This window comes from Neomonachus schauinslandi, chromosome 14 (assembly GCF_002201575.2).
Source record: "Neomonachus schauinslandi chromosome 14, ASM220157v2, whole genome shotgun sequence".
NCBI lineage: Eukaryota > Metazoa > Chordata > Mammalia > Carnivora > Phocidae > Neomonachus > Neomonachus schauinslandi.
In genome coordinates this window covers 45,116,489-45,136,477 of record NC_058416.1, presented here as the reverse complement: position 1 = coordinate 45,136,477, position 19,989 = coordinate 45,116,489, and the positions used below count along the sequence as shown (strand labels likewise).

General features: G+C 35.4%; 1 protein-coding gene across 3 annotated transcripts in view; it reads right to left on the bottom strand.

Annotated features, from left to right (window-relative positions):
• The window catches only part of SS18 (SS18 subunit of BAF chromatin remodeling complex), a 90,192-nt gene that overhangs the window by 53,637 nt on the left and 16,566 nt on the right, over nt 1-19,989 (bottom strand). For all 3 annotated transcript variants that reach the window (XM_021686072.2, XM_021686071.2, XM_021686067.1), the window contains exon 4: nt 117-270. In XM_021686072.2, coding sequence (XP_021541747.1) covers nt 117-270 — 154 coding nt within the window. The remainder of the gene's footprint in view (nt 1-116; nt 271-19,989) is intronic.

The following is a 19,989-nucleotide window of genomic DNA, read 5'->3' as shown; positions in this document are numbered from 1 at the left end:
TACTCGGGGGCATTCAAAGCAGTTTTGTCATCAACAATCTAGTATCCCTTGAGCCCCCATGTCGTTTCAGTTGCTAAGCAACTCTGGTGTTAATGTCTTAGAGGAGAAAAACTTACCAGGCATCTGGCCGTTCATCTGGTTCTGCATGTGTGGTGCAGGAGGACCCCCACCTACCATTCCATCTGAAGGCATGTTGTGAGAGCGTGGAGGTGGGGGAGGGCCGCTCTGATTCATCCCTCCAGGACCCATAGGCATATTCTGTGTGGGTGGCTGAAAGAAGACAGTTTAGTAAAACAAGAGAAACAGTTAGACTAATATATTAAAAGATGCATATAACAGTTGCCTATATTATTAAACTGAATAGAAACAAAAACACAAATGCATTTCAACTTATTCTAATGCATTTTAATCATAGACTAATTATTTACATCAAATTTAATATGCCCCAAAAACTTATCTTAGTATGAAGATATCACCTGACCACCTCAGACCAAAAGAACACCACCAATTTACTTTACAAAATCTAAATAGTGAAAATAAAATTTTTTAACATTCTATACAAAAATTCACATTTATTTATATATAGGGATTTTTAATGTGTCCACTATTGTTAAATTATGTTTTAAAACCTAAGTCTCCTTTCATTATTAATATATTTAGATATATTTACTATTAATGATGGATTTTACCTGAAAAGATACAATAACAAAAAACTATAAAAGGACCAGAAGCCCCAGAATGTGATATACTTTGTACTACGATTCGAGGGGGAAATAAAGTAATTTTGGCAAGGGAATGTTTTAAACCACGAAGACTCAGTTCAGTCCAACATTTCTGTGCCGACGACTCCTATAGATCGGAAACATTACTGATGGCCTCCAAGGGTACAGAGACAGCTGCCTCAAAAGGATGCCTTTGGCAAATTTCCTAATGAAAGTGTGAAGAAAATCACTGACTAACCTTGAGAGTTCACAAAAGGGCGAAAGGAAAAACACAGATACAAGGCCGTCTGCAACACCTGGCTCCCTTCTTAGGGCTATTTTGGTGAAGAAAGCAAATGGTTAGCTGCTCTCTAAACCCCCATTTTTAAGCCTACAGGAGAAGGAGCTATATTCTTTACACATATATTTCTGCCTTCTCTCTCTATTTCTCCATGTTCTAAAAACATAATGTCTAGGGGCACCTGGGTGGCTCAGTCGTTAAGCGTCTGCCTTCGGCTAGGGTCAGGATCCCAGGGTCCTGGGATCGAGCTCCGCATCGGGCTTCCTGCTCGCCCTCTCACACTCTCCCTGCTTATGTTCCCTCTCTTGCTGTGTCTCTCTGTCAAATGAATAAAATCTTAAAAAAAAAAAAAAATAACGTCTACTCCTATAACTTTAGTCATTCTCTTCCTCCCACATTTTTTTTTTAAGATTTTATTTATTTCTTTATTTGACAGAGAGAGACACAGCGAGAGAGGGAACACAAGCAGGGGGAGTGGGAGAGGGAGAAGCAGGCTCCCCGCAGAGCAGGGAGCCCGATGTGGGGCTCGATCCCAGGACCCTGGGACCGTGACCTGAGCCGAAGGCAGACGCTGAACCGACTGAGCCATCCTGGCACCCTTTTTTTAAAGATTTTATTTATTTATTTATTTGACAGAGACAGACACAGCGAGAGAGGGAACACAAGCAGGGGGAGTGGGAGAGGGAGAAACAGGCTTCCCGCAGAGCAGGGAGCGAGATGCGGGGCTTGATCCCAGGACCCCGGGATCGTGACCCGAGCCAAAGGCAGACGCTTAACAACTGAGCCACCCAGGCGCCCCTCTTCCTCCCACATTTTTACATGGCTAGCATTTCTGTACCATCCAGATTTTGTGAACACAATCCTCTCTGATACCCTTAACAGATAAACACTGTCTTTTAGCCATCACATGTAAATATTCAAATCGCCAACCATTTAATAATCACTAACATTTACGCAAATAACCAAGTACTATTCTAATAGCAACCACTTAAAATTCATAGTCTTAGCGCACCTGAGTGGCTCAGTTGGTTAAGTGTCTGCCTTCGGCTCAGGTCATGAACCCAGGGTCCTGGGATTGAGCCCCGAGTCAGGTTCCCTGCTCAGTGGGGAGTCTGCTTCTCCCTCTCCCCACCACTCATGCTCTCTCTCTCTCTCTAATAAATAAATAATAAAATCTTATAAATAAATAAATAAATAAATAAATTCACAGTCTTGGTTTCTTCACTACTATATCCAGAAAATAATTGCTCTTTATTAAATAGTTCCTCTTCAATTGTCATTTTAAATTTTTTATCCACTTTGGATTCTTTAAACACTTAACGACTCTGTTCAGTTTTTTTTTAAAAATTACCAAACATCAACTCAGTGTCACATATCTTACTGCAATCTGCAATGATACTTTACTATCCTTCAAACACGGCTGACCGTGACCCTCTCATTTGAAAATAAAAATCCTTCCTTCTATATTCTTGTCCAAATTTTCTGCTGAAAACTTACGTTCTCACTCTCAAAAGATACCAGTTTCTTCATTTTCTTGTGATGCACTTAATGAAACATCAGTATTCAAGATACCCATCTTAATAGAGTAGCTTGTATCAAACTAACCCTCCTGCTAATAAAAGTTATAAAATCTGGACAAATGTAAAAACTGTTTGAAGACACTGAAGAGCAATATACGCAGAGAGAAGCAGGAGAGGCTACAACTCTTAAGAGAAGGGAAGCACCGAAGATCAGCTCCACAAGCACCTTTGCTTTGTCCTTGAATTTGCTATATAACAGAAAATAGAGCCCAAGCAGAAGTGGCAGCCCTACTGGACTGAGAAGAAGAGAGAGTCTTGGGCTATCAGAAAGCTAGAAACCAAAGAACAAAGTCCCAGAATGGAAGAACCACAAAAAGGACAAAAACTCAAGAAAACTAGCATAACACAGCAGTCCAGAAGCTGAAGAGCTGAGTGGAATATTTCAGCTTCTGCCCAGTGCTAGAGAAACAAAGACTGGAGTGTAGTCTCTACCAAGTTGGAAAGGCCTTCAAAAACAACTCAAGCTCTCTGTTGAGACTTCAAAAAGGCTCTCCTTAGATTAAGGTCAAGATGGAAATATATCAGCCCTAACAAATCTTATAGTCAACGTTCAGTGCTCAAGGTAATCTAGTATTTCACTTCCAAAGGGAAACGTAACATCAAGTAGAGCCTCTGCAATTGTTCATTTGTAAGCCTGGCATTCAGTGAAAAATTACAAAGCATTCTAAAAAATAAGAATGAACAGCCAACACTCATTAGGATGGCTATAATTTAAGAAAGAAAAAAACTACAGAAAGTAACAAGGGTTGGCAAGAATGTGGAGAAAATGGAACTCTCATACATGCTGGCAGGATTGTAAGGGGTGTAGCCACTGTGGAAAACAATTTGGCAGTTCCTCAAAAAGTTAAACATAGAATTACCATATGACAGAGCCATTCCACTTCTGGTATAGACCCAAGAGAAGTGAAGACATGCATTCACACAAAACTTGCACACAAATGTTCAGAGTAGCATTATCCATCATAGCCAAAAAATAGAAAAAATTCAAATGTCCATCAACTGATGAATAAACAAAAATATCCATACAACAGAATATTCTTCAGTCACAAGATGAAATGAAGTACTGTTACATATTACAACACAGATGAGTTTTTTTTAAGATTTTATTTATTTGTGAGAGAGAGAGAGTGAAGCAGGGAGATGGGGCAGAGGGGGAGAGGGAGAAGCAGACTCCCCTCTGAGCAGAGAGCCCGATGGAGGACTCAATCCTAGGACCCTGGGATCACGACCTGAGTAGAAGGCAGATGCTTAACCGACTGAGCCACCCAGGCATCCAACACAGATGCATCTTGAAAACACTATGCTAAGTGAAAGAAGTCAAACTCAAAAGGCCACACATCATATAATTCCATTTATATGAAATATCCAGAAGAGGTAAATCCAGAAAGAACATAGATTAATTAGATGTTGCCAAGGGGTAGGCAGAGGAAGAACTGGGATTGAATGTCAACAATTATGAGGTCTCTTTTTGAGCTGATGGAAATGTTTTGGAATTAGATACTGGTGATGGTTGCATAGCACTGTGAATACACTAAAAACCACTGAATTATGTACTTTAAAGGGTTAAAATGGTGACTTTTGTGAATTTTATCTAAATTAAAAAAAAAAAAACAGATGAACAACTAAGAGAAATAACAGAAACAGAACACAGAAAAAGACACACAGGTCATTCAGTTTGGAGCTATCTGAGAGAACTTAAAATAACTGATATGTTCAGGGCCAAAAAAAAAAAAAGAAATACGATCAATGGAGAATTTCAGCAAAATCTTAAAAGAGTCAAATGGAAATTCCAGAATTGGAATGTATAGTCAATGAAATTAAGAACTCACTAATTTAGAAACAGTAAAAAAGATGACTTGGTAAACTGGAAGAAATGTACACAAAATATGACACACCAAGAGATATAAAGGAGAGACTATACCCCCAAAAAAGCAAAAAGACATACACAACATGCTACAAAGATCTAACACACAACTAGCTAGAGTTAAAAAAGTAAAGAAAATGAAACAGGCAGTATTTGAAAAATACTAGTCAAAAATTGTCCAAAGCTAACACAAGATATGAGTCTCTAAGCAAACATATAAAGTTCTATAAACCTCAGCAGAATATGAACAAAACCATACCTGAGTCAAAGTCTTAAAAACCAAAGTCAGAAAATCTTAAAAGTAGCCAGAAAGGGGCACCTGGGTGGCTCAGGTGGTTAAGCCTCTGCCCTCGGTTCAAGGTCATGATCCCAGAGTCCCTGGATCGAGCCCTACACTGAGCTCCCTGCTCAGCGGAGAACCTGCTTCTCCCTCTACCCTTAATAGGTCTCTCTCCATAAATAAATAAAATCTTCTTTTAAAAATCATAAAAAAAGGGCGCCTGGGTGGCTCAGATGGTTAAGCAACTGCCTTCGGCTCAGGTCATGATCCTGGAGTCCCGGGATCGAGTCCCACATCAGGCTCCCTGCTCAGCGAGGAGCCTGCTTCTCCCTCTGACCCTCCCCTCTCTCATGTACTCTCTCTCATTCTCGCTCTCTCAAATGAATAAATAAATCTTTAAAAAAAAAAAAAAATCATAAAAAAAAAAAAGTAGCCAGAAAAAATAAGACATTGAGGGAAGGACAATAAGATTAACAAACTTTTTTTTTTTTTTAATCAGAAACAATAGAAATAGAAGACAATAAAATGACATTTTTAAAATGCTAAGAAAGGGGCACCTGGGTGGCTCAGTCAGTCGTTAAGTGTCTGCCTTTGGCTCAGGTCATGATCCCAAGGTTCTGGGATACAGCCCCGCATCAGGCTCTCTGCTCAGCAGGAAGCCTGCTTCTCCCTCTCCCACTCCCCCTGCTTGTGTTCCCTCTCTCACTGTGTCTCTCTCTGTCAAATAAATAAATAAAATATTTTAAAAAATAAAATAAAATGCTAAGACAAAACAAAAAAATAGACCAACCAATCTAGATTTCTATAAGAGAAAATATCTTCCAACAAGAAAATAAGTTAGTACGTTTCAGATAAACAAAAACTGAGAGAACTTGTTACAAGTGAAGGGAATTTATCAAGCTAAAGGACAACTCCAGATGAAAGCACAGAACTGGAGGATTTAATAGAAAGAAATGGAAAGGTGAATATTTAGACAAATATAAATTGATATTTAAAATAACCATAACAACAACAACAACAAAAAAAACCGTAACAGTGACTTGTATGGTTGAAACAGACATAAAAGTATAAAATTTATGACAGCACTAACACAAAAGACAAATACAAAAAGGATAAATGAAGTTACACTGTTATAAGTCTCTTGCATTTTTCATCAAGTGCTGAATCTACAAATTTACACTGAAACCTAATAAACCAAGGATGCACACTGTAACCTCACAGGCAACTACTTAAAAATGCATACACATATAAAAATGTACAGCTAAAAAAACAAGTGGAGAGGAAAAAATAATGCTTGATTAGTTCAAAGAAAGTGAAGAAAGAGACAAATAGAAAACGAATACCAGGTTGATATTCTCAAATTCTACTGTACCATGCATGTTCTGTATTAAATGTATCTGGACCCAACATTTCAATTAGATAACAAATATTATTAGAATGGATTTTTAAAACACCCAACTATATTTTGTTTACAAAAAATCCACTTTAAGGACACATACATGTTAAGAGAAAAAGATAATATACACTAATCACTAATAAAAGTATGGTGATATCACTATATTTATATCAGACAGTTGACTTAAATGAAAAAGCACTACAAGAAATACTAGAGGAATACTTTAGTATGATAAGATCAGTCCAACAGGAATATGTAACAATCATAAATTTTTAGACATCTCATAACACAACTTCAAAGTCTTTAAAAAAAAAAGTTGACAGATGGCCGCCTGGGTGGCTCAGTCGTTAAGCGTCTGCCTTCGGCTCAGGTCATGATCCCAGGGTCCTGGGATCAAGACCCACATCAGGCTCCCTGCCCGGCAGGAAGCCTGTTTCTCCCTCTCCCACTCACCCTGCTTGTGTTCCTGCTCTCGCTATCTCTGTCTCTGTCAAATAAATAAATAAAATCTTAAAAAAAAAGTTGACAGAACCAAAAAGAAAAACAGAACAATCCATAATAATGGTTGGATTTTGGAGGGGAAGATTTATTTATTTATTTGAGAGAGAGTACACACTCCCACACAGTGGGGAGGGGAAAAACTCATAATAAAAGCTTCCACTACAAGCAGCTAGAAAAGACAGCAAGTCAAACCCAAAGTAGTACAATGAAGGAAATAACATAGATGAATACAAAACTCAACAAATCATAGGCAACCTTCCAGAGAACACAAAAAAAGGAGAACAATTCCCAATCCTTTTTTTTTTTAAGGTTTTATTTATTTGAGAGAAAGAAAGAGCATGGGGGTGGGGAGGTGCAGAGGGAGCAGGAGAAGTGGACTCCCCACTGAGCAGGGAGCCCAATGTGGGGGGCTCAATTCCAGGACCCTGAGATCATGACCCAAGCCAAAAGCAGACACTTAACCAACTGAGCCACCCAGGTGCCCCAATAGTTCCCAATTCTACTATGAGGTCACAAAACTCTGATACCAAAACCTAACAAGGACATTATTAGAAAGAAATCTACAAGCCCAACTTTCTCATGAACATAGACACAAAAATGCTAAACCAAATTTTAGCAAACAAATCCAGACTGTATTAAAAAATGATGCGTTATACAACCAAAGGTGTTAATTCCAAGAATGCGAGCTGGTTTAACTTTTGGAAAGCAATCGGTATAATTCACCAAATTACCGAAATAAAATCCATATAATACCTCAATATATAAAGAAAATCATTTGATAAAATTCAACACCTACCCATAATACAAACTTCTAAAAATTTAGAGGTAAGTCCTTAATCTAATAAATCTAATTTACAAAAAATTTACGATAATACCATCTTACAGATAAAATATTGGACTTTCTCCTTGAATTCAGGAATAAGACAAGAATATCCATTAACATGGTATCTATTCAACATAAAAATTAAACCCAGAGACAAATCAGTAGTATTAAGAAAAGAAATAAAGTACAAAAGTAAAAAAAAAAATAAAAATTGGAAAAGAAGACATATAATTGTCATTATTCACATATGACATGATTTAGTACACAGAAAACCAAGAGAATCTATAAAAAAATTTGAATAAGATAACTGGATAGAGGGCGCCTGGGTGGCTCAGTTGGTTAAGCGACTGCCTTCAGCTCAGGTCATGACCCTGGAGTTCCGGGATCGAGTCCCGCATCAGGCTCCCTGCTCAGCAGGGCGTCTACTTCTCCCTCTGACCCTCCCCCCTCTCATGCTCTATCCCATTCTCTCTCTCAAATAAATAAATAAAATCTTAAAAAAAAAAAAAGATAACTGGATAGAAGATCAATATATAAAAATCAACTGTATTTGTATATATTTCAAAAAAATAACTAAAAAATGCAATTTTAAAAATAATAGCATATATAATAGCATCAAAAAATGAATAATTAGAAATGAATCTAACAAAACATGCAATACCTCTACATTGCAACACCACTGAAAGAAATTTCAATGAATTTACTAAATGGAGGGATATACCATTTTTATTGACTAGAAGACTCAATATAGTGAAGATAGCAGTTTCCCTAACGTTGACCTAGAAATTCCATACAATCTTAGTCAAAATCCCAGCAGGCTTTTTGAAGAAAATTCACAAGGTGATTCTAAAATTTATATGGAAATGCAAAGGAATTAGAATAGCCAGGACAGTCTTGAAAAAGAACACACTGCTAACTGCTACAATAATTGAGATATGTGGTTGGTGCAAAGATAAAGAGACAACAGAATAGAAGTGAGAAACAGATCCACACATACAGTCACCTTACAACAAAACAACTTATATTCAGTGGGTAAAAATGATATTTCCAATAAATGGTACTGTATCAATTGAATATTATATGAACAAAAATGAACCCTGACTGCTAGACTCAGATCATTCACAAATTTAATTTGCAATGGATCATGGATATAAAAACTTTTACAAGAAAACATAAGCGTATTTTCATGACCCTGATATAACAAACTATTTTTCAAACAAGATACAGAAAGAAACACAAGATCAATAAACTGATTTCATTTCAATTAGAAACTGTTCAAATAAAGATACCATAAACAGAATAAAAACAGAATTTTCAAAATGAGAGAAGACAGCACAGAGAAGGAAACAATTAACAAAACTAAAAGGCAACCCTATGGAATGGGAGAAGATACTTGCAAATGACATATCCAATAAAAAGTTAGTGTTCAAAATACATAAAGAACTTATAAAACTCAACACCCAAAAACAAATAATCCAATTAGAAAATGGGCAGAAGACATGAACAGACATTTCTCCAATATACAGATGGCCAACAGACACATGAGAAGATGCTCAACATCACTCATCATCAGGGAAATGCAAATCAAAACTATAATCTCACACCTGTCAGAATGGCTAAAATCAACAACACAAGAAATAATAGGTGTTGGCAAGGATATGGAGAAAAAGAAACCCTCTTGTACTATTGGTGGGAATGCAAACTAATGCAGCCATTGTGGAAAACAGTATGGAAATTGCTCAGAAAGTTAAAAATACAACTACCTTTACAATCCAGTAATCACACTACTGGGTATTTACCCAAAGAATACAAAAACACCAATTCAAATGCTGCTATAAACATACACCCTGATGTTTATAGCAGCATTATTTACAATAGCGAAGATACGGAAGCAGCCCAAATGTCCACTGATGAATGGATAAAGATGTGGGGTGGGGCATCTGGGTGGCTCAGTCGTTAAGCAACTGCCTTCAGCTTAGGTCATGGTATCAGGGTCCTGGGATCGAGCCCTTGTATCAAGCTCACTCCTGGTGGGAAGCCTGCTTCTCCCTCTCCCGCTCCCCCTCCCCCTGCTTGTGTTCCTGATCTCGCTATCTCTCTGTCAAATAAATAAATAAAATCTTTTTTAAAAAACTCATCTGTCTATACAGTTAAAACGAGTGAATCTTATTTTATGTGAATTATACCTCAAAGGACACTTCTTCAAGAAAGCCTTCCCTATCAGAATAATCAGGCCCCATTAACTCCTATAGTCCTAAGTGCCCTTCCTTCATAGCATCTGCTACAATTGTCATTTAAAATGTTTGTGTAAAGGGGGCGCCAGGGTGTTTCAGTCTGTTAAGTGTCTGCCTTTGGCTCAGGTCATGATCCCAAGGTTCTGGGATCCAGCCCCACATCGGGCTCCCTGCTCAGCAAGGAGTCTGCTTCTCCCTCTGCCCCTCCCCCCACTAGTTCTCTCAATCTCTCTCTCTCTCTCTCAAATAAATAAAAATCTTTAAAAAAAAACAGAGGTACTCAACAAATATTCACTAAATGAAAAAAATTATTTTGAAATATAAGCAGCATATCAAATTCAATTAGGGACCAATATTTTTGTGATAACTTTCATGTTCTTTATTTCAAAACTGCTTATTCTCTATACTCCACATCACCATTTGGAAGCGACATCTCGAACTTGAAATCTGCCACAATGAATCCCCGACATCTCCACCCCCACCCAAATCCCTTTACCCAACAATCTCAGTTGATGGTAATTCCATCATTCCAGTTGCTCTCTGAAAACCATGGAGTCATTCCTTACATGTCTCTTATTCTCACCCTCTGACTCCCATATTCAATTTTCAGCATCTCCTTGGGACTCTACCCTTAAAATATACCTACAATTTGACCATTTCTTCCACCTCCTCCTCTGCTACCATGCTGGTAACAAGCCACCATCACATCTGTCATGCTGATTACTGCAATAGCCTCCTATCTGGATTCCCTGCTTCTATTCATGCTCCTCTATCATAAATTTTCTACATGGTGATCAGAATGAGTTTATTAAAATATGCCAATTCACTCTTCTGCTCAAAATCCTCCAAGAGCTTCCAATTTCAAGGTAAAAATTAAAGTCCCTACAATAGCTTGCAAGATAGGATTTGTCCACACAACTTCCTTACCTTATTCTGTTCCAGCCACAAACTTAATGTTGTTCCTTGAAAGAGTTAGGCATAGTTTCACTTCAGGACCTTTCCACTGCTTGTTTCCTCTGCCTAAAACATTCTTCCTCAAGTCTTTGCTCAACTGTCACCTTCTCCATGAAGTTCTCCAGACCACTCTACATTCTGCAAATTCCACCCCCCACCTGCAGCACTCCTAATACATCTCTCCCTGCTGTTTTCCTTTTCCATAGCTCTTAACATATTCTAATAAACTATACGATTTAATCATTTATTATACCTGCCTTGCTTGCTAGAATGTAAAACCCAAGACAGGAGGAATATTCATTTGCTTTGTTAACTGATGTTCCAAAAAGTACCTATTGCCTGACACACAGTAGGCACTTAATATTTAGTAAACAAATGAACTCTCAAACTTAAATGATTTAGTATAAAATTAAAAATAATTCTGACTATAAAATTATCTTTGTTTCTTTAAAATATAAAAATATCACTGTAAAATATAATTTTTAGCTTAATAATCCTTCCTCTGTGTAACTATCATTCATATAACTATCATTAATATAGTTCCCCACAAGGAGGCACTAAAATGACACATAAAAATAGGAGATTTAAAAATTAATATTATGTAAAACAGGAGGGATACATACATATATAAAATACTGCCAAAAGCTGATAGATGACCAATACATATACAAATGAAAGAGTCTGACTGGTCAACCAAGAATGGATCCAAAAGCTGCATCATTACATTTGCCTTGCTTCCTAGACCTATGTCAGTCTCGCCAAAAATGAGTTCTATAGATCTCTGAAACAGTTCAGAAAGATCTCATTGATTCCTCACTAATTCCACAAAAAATGTCAGGATGCCATCATGGGTAGCCTTGAACTGATGCAGGTTTTTTATCTTACCAAATGATTTCCTCAATTAAATCATCTTAAAAAATAATAATCTCATCAGTTGTTGTGTCATCTGGTCCCCAAGCTAATACAGAATTTAGTCCTACTATAAAACCTGACCAGTTGAACTTTCATAACTAATAACATTTTCCACCTATTTTCAGAGCATGATGATTCTCCCAACTTCCTAAGGAGTTAGGCTCCCAAATGATTCACTTACCAACAATACTCCCCCCAGTTAGTAATAGGTTCCCCAGAACTTCAACCTTTATTTTTGAAATAGCAAACACTCCCACCATAACAAATCCAACATGAAACTATCTCCACTATGAAAAACTAAGTCTACCTAACCCTAATATGTTAATTACTAAATAGTCACTCCAGATCCATATAATCTTAGAGAATGAAATAAATGTCTTCTTCCCAGACCAGAATTCTCTGGAATATACTTCCAAAAAAACAACTAATCCACTCCTAAAACATGAGGAGATAGGACTCTAAGCCTTTCTTAAGTTTGTAATAATACCATCAGTTAAGAAACAGGAATGTATGTATTTGTTTAATCTTGAATTTATTATTTTTACATCTATACCAATCTGGCTAAATTACAAAGTAATGTGTAATTATTACAAAAACGGAAATAATGCAAATAGGAATCATTGCTAAAAACTCGATATATACACCTCCAGAAACTTTTAAAAAATTTATACACACACACACACACACACACACACACACGTATAGTTTTTAAAAGCAGGGTCACACTATTGTGTGATTTCTTTCATTCTACTCTAGGTATTATTCTTTATCGACATATAATTCAATCCCATTTAAGAGTGTAGAACTCAGCTATATAAGCTATAAAAATTTTTAACCCACCCTCAATACTGAGACTAGTTCCCTAGTTTGTTTTTGTTTTGCTAATATAAACAATGTTTAAATTAACAGTCCCCAAAAAATAAACAGTCCCACACAAATACTTTTCTGTACTTATTCTGTGCAAATTAAGAGTGAATTACTTAATTTCCAACATTTAGGTCCTTTTTTTTCTTAAGTCAAAGAAATGCTTCTTCTTAGAGAAGTGAAGTAGATACATTATTTTCAATTATGACAAAGACACAATCTTTAGGTTCCTTACTTAGTAAATGTAGAAGCTACTTTCACTGATTTAATAATACAGTTCTGCCCAAAAAATGTATATACACACACATATAAACATACATACACACAAATATTTATATTCCTCGCAATAAGATATAACCAATCTCTTTCCATATCTGGACTGAATTAGACAGTGCTTGAATTTCATATATACTGTCCAGCAAAGAATTAACATGATTTTTTCTAGAATTCTGAAAAGACATGATAGGCAATGATACTGCAAAATGCTCCCTATAATATACTAATCCAGGAAAATGGGCCCCCATAAATCAATTCTCTACAAAATACAAGGTTACCTCCTTTGTGAAACTTTTCCTAATACTAAACAGCAGAACTAATCACTTCTACTATGTAAAATGTACTTTAAATGTCCAGTACTTCTAAAATAACATGTATTACACTGTACTATTACCATCTGTTGTCTTCAATTTCATTTACAGAACTTTTTGGCATATAAAAAGTTTTATTTTATATTTTTAAAAGAATAAAATCAGTATCTTCTTTACAGTTTTCTCCTCTGCTTTCATTCTCAAGGAAGTCTTCCTTACCTCAAAATCAGATAAATAACTGATGCCTTAATTTATCCTAAATCTCATACAAATACAGACTTTAAGACATTTCACTCGTGGTCTTGCTTCTGTTTTTAATTCCAAAATGTTTTAATTAGACACCTCTTACTGTGCAGCACCATACTATGTACAAGAGGAAGACCTGGAAAGTAGCTGTGAATAAATCACAGACGACCACTATATTTCTGACTAAAAGAACTCAGTGTTTATACTACTCACTGGAGATAGGAAATATAAAATTCAAGCTTGTGGGCTTTTTTTCTTTTAACAGCAAAGAAAGAACAGAGGGGGAGCTGAGGGAAATGACGTCTTGTCCACATCGTGCTGAGAGACCTGTAGAATATCCAAATGGATATGTCTATTGGAAGGTGGATTCATGTTTCACACTCAGGCAAGAAGATACATATTTGGGAGCCATTGAGTATAGGTGGAACCTGAAGTCAGGAATATAAGAAACCAGGAATATGGATAAAATCTTCCAGAAAGAGTGTATATGGTAAAAGGATGTTCAAGAAGAGAACATCAACAATTAATGGGCATGTTAAAGATAAGAAGCTGAATAGCTAGAAAGTTAAAAAGAAAACTACCACAGAAATCAAACAAATGTTTCAAAGGAGGAAAAAAGTCAACATCATACTGACTACACATTATCATGTTTATCAAACACTCAACTCTTAAAAATTCTTAAAATGATGCCAATATTTAGCAAAGTTCTTTCCAAAAAGAATGTAAACATTTTCATTTTTAAAACACTGTAATTTAAAAAACACAACAGTATATGGCAAGGTTCTACGTACACAGAAAAGGGGAAAGTATGTATTTATACTAGCTTTTATTTAAACAATCTAAGACAGATATGGAAGTGGGCTTCTGTATGATCTTTTGTAGTTTTTGATGTTCTAACCATATCACAGTACTACCTATGCTGAATGTGAAGGTAAAATTTATAAATGAAATATACTCTGCTAATACATAAGATGTTCCAGAGCTCTAAGCATGTTTTCTTTCACTTCGGGTGGATCAAATCTGCAAACAGTGAATTCTGTAATACCAAATTTTAATCAATGAATTACCTTAAAAGATGCTTTATCAGCACTGTATCTAAAGACTACATATTATCACTTTTACTGAAGCTTGGGTAATGAAAGGCTAATCAAGTGCTGCCCAAGGGTTGCTGAGAACATCGAATGTGCATCACCAAAAAAAAAATGCAACTTAGGAAATATAAAACATAAGACTACTGTACTTACTCTAAATCAATTTTTATTAATAGTTTAATTTAATAATTTAGTAATAAATTATTAACATCTATTCTTTGTACAGAACACCTAATAAACAAAAATTATCTTTAATAAGCTTAAAATTCAAGAAGTATATCTGGTTAAATTGGAGAATTTTTTTAACTTTTTTTTTAGGAATTTTCTAAAAACTTAATAATGAGGGGTGCCTGGGTGGTTCAGTTGGTTGAGCGACTGCCTTCGGCTCAGGTTGTGATCCTGGGGTCCTGGGATCCAGTCCCACATCAGGCTCCCCCCCACTCTGCCAGGAGTCTGCATCTCCCTCTGCCTCTGCCTGCCACACCCCCTGCTTGTGCGCTCTCTCTCTCTGTGTCAAATAAATAAATAAAATCTTTAAAAAAAATAAAATAAAAAATAAAAACTTAATAATGAATTAAGTGAAAAGCAGGATAAGCAATTCCTATTAGCCTTCGACCTTCTTTTAAAATTAAGAGACATGTTCATATACTCAATCTCAGGAAATGTCAGTCAGTCAAGTCTTCAAACTCGCTCCCTTACCTTTCATATGTATTCAGTAATTTGAGTCCTTCTAGTCTTACTTCAAATACTCCTTAATAGGACTTCTCTTTCGGTTTATACTTTCCAATTATGTACTGCCTTCATCTTCATTATCATCAATGTTTCCTAGGTACCTCCTCCATATGACATCGTGAATTGTTTTATTTAATCCTCATAACAACATTATAGAATAAGTATTATCTTTCTCATGTTGTAAAAATGATTCATGGTACACAACATCAAATGAAGTTGCTAGTACCAGAATAGGAATATTTTCCTTAATATGCATATCCTCAGAATGTCACTGGATACTTCATTTAAAAAGCCTGGAAATATAAGGTCTTCAAATCCTAGATGCACATTAGAATCACCTGAGAAGCTTTTAATATATGCAGCCAATGTAGAGAACCACTAGACTGTGATCATCCAGGTTCTTCCTAGCTCTAAAATTTTTAATTCTGTAGAAATATTTCCAGATTGTATGTCTTAAAATGAACTACAATAGAAAGACTCTTTACTCCCCAAGTTTTTCCCAAATAAAAATTAAATTAATAAAAACTTTTCTTGGAGGGCACCTGGGTGGCTCAGTCAGTTAAGCGTCATGATCTTGGTATCCTGATATCAAGTCCCCAATCTGGCTCCCTGCTCAGTGGGGAGTCTGCTTCTTCCCCCCCCACTAGTGCACGCTCTCTCTCAAATAAATAAATAATCTTAAAAAAAAAAAAACTTTTCTTGGGGTGCCTGCTTGGTGCAGTTGGTTGAGTGTCCGACTCTTGGTTTTGGCTCAGGTCATGATCTCAAGGTCGTGAGATCGAGTCCTGCATTCAGCATGGAATCTGCTTGAGATTCTCTCCCTCTCCCTCCGCCCCTCCCACTCATGCACATAGGTGCTCACAGTCTCTCTCTCTAAAATAAATAAATAAATAAACTTTGTTTTATTTAAACTGTTCTCTAATAATTCTTTCCTAAACCAACGGGGTCTACCAGTTTGTATACATTAATACCACCAGATGACAAAAATAAGTGAACAATAACTAATATTAGGCTAAAACTTTAAAAAATGCAATTTTTTCAAGGAGAAGGAAAGACTTACACATAACAGTCATATTTTCTAATGGTAAAATGTTCCTAGTTTATATATGAAAATAATTACATCAATGGGTTATGCTATTTCAGAAAGTAAATACCAACCCTGAGAACCACTATTCAAATGACGCCTCCAAGGTTTACTAAGATAAACAGGGCCCCAAGTGCATATACTATAGGAGCCAGACCAGCGTACGTTTTCAATTACATCAGCTTTTTATAACCATCTGGTCTCTTTCCACGCCACCTTTGCTGGTTACACTGCGTGTATGTATGCCTGCCTAGAGACCGTACCTCCCCATTTCTGATTTGTTGCTTCCAAGCTACAGGCTTAAAATTAAAGAAACAAACTTGCTAAAATATGTATAAGGTTAAGAATGAACAGCTTTGCTTTGAACTTATAATGCTTCTGTAGTAAGAATACATAGGGCCCAAACAAAAAAGTGAAGTGCACTGACTTTATAAGTTACTTTTTTCCTTATAGATCTTTTTCCATTTATTCCTGGTTTTTTAATTCTTGACTTTGTTTCAAACAGGAGAAGCTTGCTAGATGTAGCCTAGTTCCAGATATATGAAATAGTACTATAAATACATAATTCCTCTTTTGGGGGGACATGAAAAAAACTGAAAGTTAAACCTATATATAATTATCAGCATATTTCCAATTCTCACAACTAGTTTAACGAAGTGAAAAACTCCATTCTGGAAAACTTTTTTTACCCCAAAACATACAGTTCTTTTTCAGGATCAAAATTTCTCAAACTATACTTATGAACTAGTATATTCTCCCTTTTGGCAGACTGACTGTATCCATTTTGTATTGTTACTCTAGTTTTCCCAAATTGACATTACTTCCTCTTTCACCTCCAATCCCAACTGCTTTCCTTCTAGCTGATTTCTTCCCTCTCTCAAGCCCCACTTTACTTTACTCGATCAATTCTCTCTTATTCCTTCTACTATGAGGATATATTTATTTTTATTTTTTTCAAAAAATCCTCCTCCTTCGTTAACTTCTCAAGCAATGTGATCTCCAAAATGCTCATATTTTTTTATGAAAATTTGGCCATGTATTTTAAATTAAACCTTGATCAACATTAGGAGGCAAAAATTTTATTCCAAAATATACAAATGGCAGTTTTTATATTCGTTAGTAAAATATGATGTAAAATGGTGACCCCATATTAAAACAGTGAAATAATGGTAGATGGTTAGTAATGAAATGTGTCTCTTTCCTTTGTGATGGTTCTTAATCAGGTGGTGATCAAAATAATATAATACTTTCCCTGAATATAAGTGGTAATAATTTTTACTGTCCTATTTAATCTACAGGGAAAAATGTAAATTCTAAAAAAACAAATACAAAAAACTCAGAATTTATAACACAACAGGTGAGAACAGAATAGCAAATTCTAAGAGATTTTGTTGTACCAAAATGAATTTCTATGATAAGCTCAATTTTATCACATTGGCATCTCAAGAATTACTACCTTCCTAAAGAAAGGCAAGAGAAATGAGTAACTAAATCTCAAGATACATGATCTGACCCAACATTTCTGTACTCTACATAAAAGCTAGAGAGAACATGAGACATATCTGAGAGGCTGTAATGTTTAAGGCTTTAAGACATTTCTACGTTTTATGGAAACAATATTTCAAATCAAGACAAACTGAAAAAATCCACAGTTTGCACAGTATCATAAGTTACACAAAGAATTTCAATTGGCTAGGTAGAAGGGATACAGAATCAGCAAAGGACATTTTGCAAAGTACCACTTCCCAACTACCCACAAGATTCTAAATAAGACTACCTAAAGAGAAATGTCCCCCTTTCCACCCTCAATGCCCTGAGACTTGAATCCCTGCCATAATTAGTTGTTATGAGAACATGTTGAGAATCTGTCATATCTTCAGATGTGCTAGAACAGGGGAACTAAGTTAAGACTCACTTAATTACAGGTCACCACGGTGATGATAAGCTAAATTCTTAACCTGCCACTTTAACCTATAATTTAGTCCCCAAACTAAAAGCGAACCCAGTCACATAACATTTTTTAAAAATTAACACCTAAGTACAAGAATAATGCTAGACCAAAAAAACTCCAATAATGATAAAGGCACTCATTTCCATAACAGGAGGAAAAAGAAAATGATCTGAGAAAAAAGGTTGTAAATGAAGGGAGAAATTAAAAGCATCACAAATGGTAACAATGATGATAACTCTAATGAACACTAACTTAAAAAATCATTTGTGAGTAAACATGTAAAGATTTAAAATGCCTTACAATAAATGAGTCACTGAGGAATGAATAGAAATAAAGTATCCAAGTGTCCATGAATTGTCTGAGATGCACATTACAAACAGTATAATAACCACTGAAAGAATATTAATTTTATAAGTACATAATTTCCAAACTAGAAAAGAGAAATAAAAAAATAATTAAAAGAAGGCAAAAAAGAACAGAAAAAAGGAATATACAACAGATGAGACAAAGAAAAATTACATTGTATGATGGTAACTTTAAACTCAGATACATGAATGATTACATTCAATATAAATGGATAGATTTTAATGTTCCAATTAAAAGACTGCTACACTGGATTTTTAAAAAAATCTACATGCCGTTCATATCTCTAACACAAGGGAATGGAAGGTGAATATACCATGCAAACACTAAAGGAAACCAACTGAGTTATTCTAATATTGGATAATAGACATTAAGACAAAATGCATTATTAGACAGAAAGAGGGGAATACTTCATAATGACAACGTTACAAAGAACCAGACCTGTAATATTCTAAAATATATATGTGCACTTACTAACAATGCCTCAAAATGTCATATTAAGCTAAAACTCTGAAGAGTTATAAGGAAAAAGAGACAATCCACAACTATACATTTTAAACATACATCTCTCAGTAACTGCTAGAACAAAGCATCAGAAAGGTTAAAAAAAAAAAAAGTAAAGCTATAGAAGATTCAAACTAGATCACCACACATGATCCAATAAATATATACAGGCATTGAGGGGCTAAAGAATACACTTTCTTTTTAAGTATACATACAACATCTGTAAAAACTGACCATATGCTGCAACAGAAAACAAATCTCAAAGAATTCCAGAGAACTAAATCATATAAAATGTTATGTAACTACATGCAATAAAGCCAGAAATCATTAATAAAAAAATGATAAAATTTCCGTATGTTTGGAAACTAAAAAGTGTGTTTGTCAACCCATGTGTAAAGAAGAAATAATACTGGAAATTAGAAAATATTTGGAACTGAATCAATATGAATATACTACATATTAGAACTATGACTAGGGGGAAATTTATGCCCTTAAATGCATATATGCGTATTAAAAAATGAAAACTGATGAAGTAAGCATTCCTCTCAAAATTCAGAACAGCAAAATACAGCAAAAGAAAGTAAAAGGAAATAATAAAGACAAGATCAGAAATTAATCACACTCAAACAAAAGAGCAATAGTTCACAAAATGTGGTCCTCAAGACTCTTTTAAAAGAGTCCAAAAGGTCAAAATATTTCCGTAACAAGACTTTTATGCCATGTTGGTATTTAAAGCAATGGTGCAAAAGTAAGAGAGTGGGTGTAACTGCTAGAGCCTTGGCATGAATCAAGGCACCAAACTCTACAGTAAATCACTGTATTATTGATTGCCTAGTCTAGCAGTTAAAAAAAAAGTCACTTCACTTAAGAATGTCCTTGATGAAACAGTAAAAATTACTTAAATATTCTGGGACAAAATGAGAAAATAATAAATATATCTGTTGCAAATCAAAGTAAGATGAAAGCACTCTGATTGAGTTGCTTCCTGATCTATGCAGTTTTCATGGAACACCATTTTTAA